Raw genomic sequence first — 9360 nt, forward strand, 5'->3', positions numbered from 1 at the left:
TAAAAAAACAGCTAGTACGTCAGGCAGCAAAAATTGCAAGTGACTCTTCCAAAACTTTCAGCAGTGTTGTCTTAGCACTACTTTTATAGTAAAAAAAAAAAAAAAAAAATTTGACTATCTAATACCATGTTGTATAAGCATACGGGGAAAAACAGAGGCACACACTATACTGTTAACACCAGTTATTGATTGGGTTTAGAGAAGACAACTTTTTTCATTATGTATCTTTTAATTTTTAAATTCTTAATAGAAACATTTTTAAGTTAAAAATATTTTAAATGCCTCTTGAAAACACTCATGCCCTTACCATAAAATACAATAACAAATTGGCAATCTGGCCTATTTGAGTTAAAAAAAAAATAGTATTAGCACCCATCCCCTTCTACAGTAAGTATCCTAAATGGTGCAATAGTATTCATTGCCCAGAGCCTGCCTCTCGATTTTAAACAGTACACCTTGACGGCAGCCATGGACTGTGCTGTTTGTGGAGTGACACAAAGGCGCATCATGGCAATGCCACATAGAAAACACACCAGCAGATCTAGTAAACACACTGGTAGCCTGTAGAAATCTTCAGGATGAAAAACATCGGAGCAAGGTCAAGCTTTGTATTCTTCTTTATTTAAAAATCAAAAAACTATTTTTGTGATGCAACCCACACTTTCCCCTTCTAAGTAGCTTTTCAGATCACTTTCAAATTAACTACAAAAAACCCTTTCTCCCAACAGAAAGGAAAGCTTTTATAGTAAAGTATTGAGTCATCTCCTGGGATCCCAAGATATGCACCTGATATTGAGTATCTGGATAGAAAGGGCAACTCTAATTTTAGTCTTAAAGAGCAAAGCTGTCAGTGACTAAGAATCACCAATGTAATTTGAAGGATTCATTTGTTCTTTTATGCTTCTTTGAGGTTCTTCCGGAGGTGCATTTATAGATTTAGAAGGATTAAAGGAAGCCATTCTAGAACAAATCCCTCCAGAGGGCCCCAATTACAAGGTCATGAGAGGAACCTGGTGGAAATTCTGGAAGACTAGGGTCTAAGGGACAAAGGGTCATTCAATTCAGTTGCTTCTTCCCTTCACATGGAAGGAAGGAATTAATTTCTGTTCCTTTAAGATAACTGAGAATTAAGAGAACTTAACTGTTTTTCAAACTGAACCATTAGAAATATTGTTTCTAATGAGCTTCAAAACCAGATTATCTACTCAAGTATTCATAACAGCATTTATTCCTAAAAACTAAAAAAAGTGCAAATAACCTAAACATCCCTCAGCTGATGAACTGACAAACAATGTCGTACATTCACACAACGGAACACTGTTTAGCCATGAAATAAAGCATTGACACATGCTACAACATGGATGGACCTTGAAAACATTATGCTAAATTAAAGAAGCCACTCACAAAAGACCACATATTGTATGATTCCACTTATGTGAAATATCCAAAACAGGCAAATCCATAGACACAGAAAGTAAATTAGTAGTGGCGTAGGCTGGGGGAGGTTTTTTTGTGAGATGCTGAAATGGCCTAAGATTAGATTATAGTGATGGTTGCACGATTCTGAATATACTGCAAAATCACCAAACTGCAATCTTTAAATGAGTGAATTTTATGGTATGTGAAACATATCTCAATAAAGTTGTAAAAAAAAAAAACCTTAACACTAGCTGTTTGGTTTTAGCAAATAAAACGTACAAATGTAAGCTTAATTGTACTAAGTAGGGAAGGAAACTGTATCAACATATCTATTAAATAATTATCTAGAAGTTCAAATCCAATTACGCCTCAAAAGAAAACAATTCACGCTTCTACCGAGCAGTTACAAGTTCCAAATACATAACACTGTCATTAAGCAGATAGTAGAAATGCCTTTTAATCCTTGACAGCTGTGTCCATGAGATCAATGATTGATTGATTAACTGGAGTTTCACTTTCCAGTGATTTCAGGGGCAGCACATCCTGAGGTAGCTGGACAAAGTAAGTCTATATATTTAGACAGTAACTGATTCAGAGGGTTAGCATAGCTTTTCTGAAGGCTCATCTAAGAGTGTATAGAAAGGCTGTAGTAAAGTAAGGAAGCTCTCTTTAGAAAATCGCGTTTGGAATTGGTCTAAATTGGGGGGCCGAAGCTGGAAGAGAATAACCAGTGGTCCTTCGAGATTCCCATCTCTATCAATTGAGTCCACCTGAAGGGGTAGAGCCCAGAAACCTGTACATTTAGACAAGCTCCTCCGGAGGCTGACATGGCAGGTAAGGGATCGCAGTCCCGGTCACCACCCCTCAGCTCACCAACAGGAAGGCAATCAAAGAGGTGCTCCCCTTTACTAGTTAGATCATCTCTATTTTTTCTTTTCTTTTTTAAAAATTTTATGTATTTATTTTTGGCCACGCTGTGCGGTATATGGGATCTTAGTTCCCTGACCAGGGACTGAACCCGCACCCCCTGCATTGGGAGCGTGGAGTCCTAACCACTGGACCACCAGGGAAGTCCCCTGGATCATCTCTTGATATTCTTAGTTTCCTACCAGTATATCTTCTTACAGACAAATAAATAAGAAGTGATCATTTTTGACACATTAAAAATCTCTTGAACAGGGACTTCCCTGATGGCGCAGTGGTTAAGAATCTGCCTGCCAGTGCAGGGGACACGTGTTTGAGCCCTCGTCCGGAAGATCCCACACGCCACGGAGCAACTAAGCCCGTGTGCCACAACTACTGAGCCTGTGCCCGGAGCCCGCGAGCCACAACTACTGAGCCCGTGCACCTAGAGCCTGTGCTGCGCAACAAGAGAAGCCACCGCAAGGAGAAGCCCGTGCACCGCAACAAAGAGTAGCCCCCGCTCGCCGCAACTAGAGAAAGTCCGCACGCAGCGACGGAGACCCAACACAGCCAAAAATCAATCAATCAATCAATCAATCAATCAACAATCAATCAATCTCTTGAACGTTGTGAACACGGGATTAATACATCAGGCATTTTTTATGTTCTGATGGGACAGTAAAGAATTCTTTTAAATTGGGATATTATCTTTGATAGTCTTTAAAATGTAATCTTTGGTCTTAGTCAAGAGAATAATGGAGTCTTAGGAGCGATATTTAAGTTTAATTTAATACAAACATCACACACTTCTACCTTCTCGGAAATGGTTGCTTCATCTTAACTAAGGAAATGGAAAACTATTATGACTTAAGTCTTCATTCTGTGATTTGTGTGTTTGGACAAGTTTAGGCAGACAGCAAAAGCTCCAGAGGTCCTGCCACCAAACCTACAGCATTGAGAAAATGCTAAAGCCAAGTCAATTCTCCATCTGGCAGTTCCATATGAGCTGCGAAAACCGTCCAGTGAGTCCTTCAACTCCACGTCATCTAGATTCCTCGGGGTCTGGAATCTCGGGGTTGTTTTGACTTTCCCTGGACAGCCGCCCAGGACGCACGAGCTCTTCCACCGGCCCCTTCAGTTAGCCTGGGCAACTCTGCTCTCGGAACCGTGGAAGTTCAACATCGTTGTCACCAGCTCCGGGAGGTCAAAATCGTGCTTCCAGCCCCAGTCCTTCCGGGCGTTGCTATCATCAAAGTTCATTGGCCAACTATCGGCTAGGACAAGATATGGAAGAGGAGCTTAAGTTATTCAGGCTCTAAATTTGCAAAAAGGTCTAGAACATTTTAAATAAAGGATTATCATCCACAAAAGAAACGTCCTATTTGAAATCCCCCCTTGAGCAGAGCAGAGCAGCTATTACGGGCACACACACAGTCACCTTCTTAGATTAGAAGTCTGTCACCTTGGAGGAAAGTCTCATGCAGACCTGTAAGGTGGGGCTGCTATGCTCAGATGGCACTCACACAGGGGCACAGTCACAGCCTTTGAGAACCCAGGCTGCTCTCATACTACACCTGCTTGTTTTACGTTTAAACTGGCAAATGGTGAAGTGCCGACAAGCTGTTTACTTGGATGGTTCTAGTTCACCCACTTTAGACATCATTTCCCCAAACTGCAGCATCTGCTGGCTCTGGTGCAACAGCAGCTCCTTCTCCAGAAGGTGTCGGGCCCCTTGGGAAGGTGCTGAGCTCTCCTTATCTTCCTCCGTTTATGTTCTCAAGGACTTGTGGGGCGGACTGAAGCTTAATTTTGGCTTTGAGGGGTTCTGTAATGGTGTACCAACCTATGGCCTGTCGGACAGGATCCACGTTGTAGGTGATCTGGAATTCTGGAACGTGCTTGAGAATCTCCTGGGCCAGCTCCGCGGGGGTGAAGCTCATGGCATTGACATTGTAAGTCCTCATGGAGAGGGACTCTGCCGGAGCCTCCATGACCTCCAGGGTGGCCCGGAGGCAGTCATCAATGTACATCATCGGGAGCCTCGTGCTGGGTTTCAGGTTGCACTCAAATCTGCCATTCTTGACGGCGTCATGGAAAATCTGGACCGCGTAGTCTGAAAGAGAATCTGGTCTGTGGGTCTTCTCATAACAAAATGGTGAGTGAGCCTCTTGCATTGAGGCAGTGGTTCTCAGATGTCTTAGTCTCAGCACCTCTTTATGTGCTTAAAAATCACTGAGGATCCCCAAAGAGGTTTTATTAAGGTGAGCTGTAGCAACATCTACTATATCAGAAATCAACTGAGAATTAAAAAAAATATTTCTGCATTTTAAAATGACAATAATAAGCCCACACATTCACATGTATAATATTTTATGTGGAAAAGAACATATTTTCCAAACAAGAGAAAATTTAGTGAGAAGAACAGCGTGTTTTACATTTTGAAAACCTCTCTACTGTCTTAATGGGCGACAGCGGGAATCTCTGCTTCTGTGTTCAGTCCACTGCGCTACACACATCACGTAGCCTCTGAAAAACTCCACGGTGTACTTGTAAAGGAGAGTGAAAAGGGCAAATAACATCTTAGTACTGACAGGAAAGTTGTTTTGACCTCCTGGACCCCTTGAAAGGGTCTCAAGGATTCCCAGGGGTTCCTAGTGCATACTTGGAGATGCACCACATTAAGGTAAAAATTTTTAAAGTAACCAAAACCAAAGGCTCTTTTAAAATCCCTCAAATTTTAATTGAAGATATTCAAAGAAATGGGAAGATATCCCATGCTCTTGGACTGGAAGAATTAGCATCGTTAAAATGGACATACTACCCAAAGCAATCTACAGATTTAATGCGATCCCTATCAAATTACCCATGACACTTTTCACAGAACTAGAAGAAATAATCCTAAAAGTTATATGGAGCCACAAGAGACTCAGAATTGCCAAAGCAATCCCAAGGAAAAAGAACGAAGCTGGAGGCACGACCCTCTCGGACTTCAGACAATACTACAAAGCTACAGTAAAAAACCCCTTGGATTTTGTCAAGTATCTTTTACATTGTATCTCAGAAGCCCTCATACGGGAGGGATCTCTAATGTGGGAGTTACTGAATATAACACATGCTCAAGTCCAAAACGATAACAACAACAGTGTGGAAACAGTAGGAAGGGTCCTCAAAAAACTAAAAATAGAACCACCATATGACCTGGGTACATATTTGAAGAAAACGAAAACACCAATTCAAAAAGATACACACAGCCCAACGTCCCTTGCAGCACCATTTACAATAGCCAAGACATGGAAGCAACCTAAGTGTCCATCGACAGATGAATGGATAACGAAGATGTGGCATATGTGTGTGTGTGTGTACACACACACACACACACACACACACACACACACACACACACACTGAAATACTACTCACTCATAAAAACGAATGAAATTTTGCCATATGCAACAACATGGATGAACTTGGAAGGTATTTTGCTTACTGAAATAAGTCAGAGAAAAACAAATATATGATATCACTTATATGTGGGATCTAAAAAATAAACAGACTAGTGAATATAACAGAAAAGAAACAGACTCCCAGACGTAGAGAACAGACTAGTGGTTACCAGTAGGGAGAGGGAAGTGGGGAGGGGCAAGATAGGGGTAGCGGATTAAGAGGTACAAACTACTATGCAGAAACCAAATAAGCTACAAGGATAAATTGTACAGGCAAGGGAATATAGCCAATATTTTATAACTATAAATGGAATACAACCTTTAAAAACTGTGAATCACTATGTTGTACACCTGAAACATATATAATATTGTAAATTAACTATTCCTCGGTAAAAGAAAAAGGAAAAAAATGAAGTTAACCAGGCCTGGTGCTCCACTCACCAATGAAGAATACAGGCTCCTAAACAGACAAGTAACCAACTGCACTAGAGATGAGCAGTAACCCACTCTCATTTTGGGGCAAGCTTTTCTGAAATAAAAACTAAGACAATTTGGATAAACGGCAATAAGCACAATGACAAGAGCAGCGGGAGCAATGCTTATGTTCTTTCTAAATATGCAGAGTCCATTTTAATAGGACTCTCTGTATTAAGAAACAAAGGTATATTCAAAGAAAGAGGCTTTTCTTTTCTGGCCGCACCACGCGGCTTGTGGGATCTTAGTTCCCCGACCACGGACTGAACCCAGGCCCACAACAGCGAAAGCGCCAAGCCCTAACCACTGGACCGCAGGGGAATTCCCAAGAGGTGATTTCTCATTTGGTGTCTTCCTACATTGTGGGTAACAAACTCGAATGTCAGTTTGACTCCGGCACTGTGGGTGGCCAATCCCACCGGACTTACAGCATCGGCATGAGTTTAAGTTTAAGTCAGTAGGGTTCAATGAACTTCTCAGATGCACTTCCCAGAAACGATGCAAAAACTCCGGTCAGCGTAAGACTAAAAAGACAACAGATCCATCTCCACTTTGCCCGGCCATTAGAAAGCTTATCTTATGTAAAAAAAGAAATCGAAAATAACACTTACCAGTCGTTCCTCCTCCAGGTTGGGAGTCAGCAGAAATGATTCCAGGATATCTCAGGCACCGGAAATCTAACCCATGCCTGTAATAATAATACTACAAAAAAAGAGAAAACTTACTTTAAAAAGAATCTTTTAAATCAGGTAGAGCAATGCAAAGAAATAACAGCCTTTTCCTGAAACTTCATCCCATACAGTCATATTAAAATCCTCCTAGAACTTCCGTGGTGGTCCAGTGGCTAAGACTCTGTGCTCCCAATGCAGGGGGCACAGGTCAATCCCTGGTCAGGGAAATAGATCCCACATGCTGCAACCAAAAAAAAAAAAAAAAAAAAAAAAAAATGATCCTGCATGTTGCAACGAAGATCCCGCACAGCCAAATAAATATTTTTTAAGTGAAAAAAATAAATAAATAAAAATAAATCCTCCTCAAGGAAATGAAGGTTCTAGAATTGCTAACAGTCACTCATTTTTCTTTAACAAATAACCCTGAAGTTTTTATCTTCAAAGAATCGTCATTCTGGTGATAACATCACTAGATAACACTGTAAATAACAGATCAGCCGAGAGTAAGGATTTCCAGCCTTTCTTTGGAAGGGAGACCCTGCACAAAGTCCTGAAGAAATCTCCACAAGCCTGTCCTGCGGTGCAGCACAGGGAAGAGTACAGGGAAAGATGGTGACTGTGATATATCAGATGAAGGATCAGAAACCGGCTTAAATGTGCTATAGCATTATAAAGACAAAGAGTATTAAAAAATAAAACCAAAAAGACATCTGGTTATTTTTAAATTACCTCTGATAACTACCGATATTGGGAACCTGAAAGAACAGTGCAGTACAAATAAGATGGGCAGCAAACGAAAGACGGGGTGCCATTCGAGGGGCGTGTACGAAGTGTTGTGTTAGCACAGGACTGAGGATTCCTCTGGAGCTGCCGGTACTGACCACTTGGCAAACACACTCAGTCCCCGAGCATTTCTGGGGGCAGAGATTCAGGGAGGGAGAGTCTCCTCCAAGGATGAACCAGCAGGTGTTTGAGGCAGAAATAGAAAAGGAAACACTGAGTCATCTTGCCAAGTGATGCTTACCTCGCCCATGAGCTCCGCGTGGACCTTGGACACCCCGTAGATAGTCCTGGGTCTCTGGATACAGAGATCGGGGGTGGGGTTCCGCGGAGAAGTAGGTCCAAACGCCCCTATGGTGCTTGGCACAAACAATCGCAGACCGTGCTCCTCGGCAACGTCCAGGACATTGTGCAGTCCTGAAACAAGCAGATGTCGTAAACTGGGAAACCTCTTCCCAAAGAACTGGGAAATCTGGCAGACGGGTCATCTGGGGCAAGATCCAGAGACTCACCAGTGATATTCACAGCTCTGGCCAGGGACACGTTTGCTTCTCCCACTGCACTGAGCAGGGCGCTGTAATGAAACAGCCAGGTGACACGGTTGTTCACCACGATCTCCCGCAGATTCTTGTAATCCAGGATGTCGGAATAAATAAACGGGCCTGCAAGGAGCAGTGAAACCAGGAAGTAAAAGAGTTCCGGGCTTGGAAAGCTCAACAGATCTCTTCCCCTCCCCCGCTGATTTTGAATTCCATTGGTACCGGCTTGGTAGCAACAACTTGGACACTCCCCAGCATTTTCCTTACGGAGAATAACAAATCCCAGCCACCCCACGGCTAACAGCAGGCTAATGCTTATACAGGACATACACCTGCTGGGTGCTGTTCTAAGGGCTTTCTGTATATTTAACTCTCACAGGCTTCGAGGCGGATATTTTGTTGATGAGGAAACTGAGGCATAGAGAGGTTAAGTAGCTTGCCAGTATCAAACAGAATAAAATTAAGAACTGGAGTAATGACCAGGCAACTGGTTTGAGTTGCCAAACCTATAGGCACACAGAGATTTCACCCTGCTTAAAAGTTGCATAGGGCTTCCCTGGTGGCGCAGTGGTTGAGAATCTGCCTGCCAATGCAGGGGACACAGGTTCGAGCCCTGGTCTGGGAAGATCCCACATGCCGCAGAGCAACTGGGCCCGTGAGCCACAACTACTGAGCCTGCGTGTCTGGAGCCTGTGCTCCGCAACAAGAGAGGCCGCGACAGTGAGAGGCTTGCGCACCGTGATGAAGAGTGGCCCCCACTCGCCACAACTAGAGAAAGCCCTCGCACAGAAACAGACCCAACAGAGCCAAAAATAAATAAATAAATAGCGTTCCCTTTACAAAAAAAAAAAAGTTGCATAGTTTAGGACTTCCCTGGTGGTCCAGTGGTTAAGACTCTGCGCTTCCAGTGCAGGGGGCACGGGTTCAATCCCTGGTTGGGGAAGATCCACATGCCGCGTGGTGCAGCCAAAAAAAAAAAAAAAAAAAGTTGCATATTTTCAAGGAATAGAGAAATGGGTTTACAAAAACAAAAAACCCACCATGGTATAAAAGAATTATAAATTAAGAGTTCGCCACACCTGGTTGGGCTAGAGGTAGAGCCGATTTTGTGCCAATTTCCCCCACTTTCAG

At 42.7% G+C, this 9360-nt stretch overlaps 1 protein-coding gene across 1 annotated transcript in view; it reads right to left on the bottom strand.

The window, feature by feature from the left end:
• Positions 1–3456: 3456 nt before the first annotated feature.
• Positions 3457–9360, bottom strand: part of LOC103068792 (L-threonine 3-dehydrogenase, mitochondrial) — a 14499-nt gene continuing 8595 nt past the window's right edge. The window contains exons 4-8 of the mRNA XM_007471124.1: positions 8203–8352; positions 7935–8107; positions 6851–6941; positions 4166–4435; positions 3457–3596 (exon numbers count right to left, since the gene is read on the bottom strand). Coding sequence (XP_007471186.1) covers positions 3457–3596; positions 4166–4435; positions 6851–6941; positions 7935–8107; positions 8203–8352 — 824 coding nt within the window. The remainder of the gene's footprint in view (positions 3597–4165; positions 4436–6850; positions 6942–7934; positions 8108–8202; positions 8353–9360) is intronic.

The sequence above is a fragment of the Lipotes vexillifer genome, unplaced genomic scaffold (genome assembly GCF_000442215.2).
Source record: "Lipotes vexillifer unplaced genomic scaffold, Lipotes_vexillifer_v1.1 scaffold770, whole genome shotgun sequence".
NCBI classification, from domain to species: domain Eukaryota; kingdom Metazoa; phylum Chordata; class Mammalia; order Artiodactyla; family Lipotidae; genus Lipotes; species Lipotes vexillifer.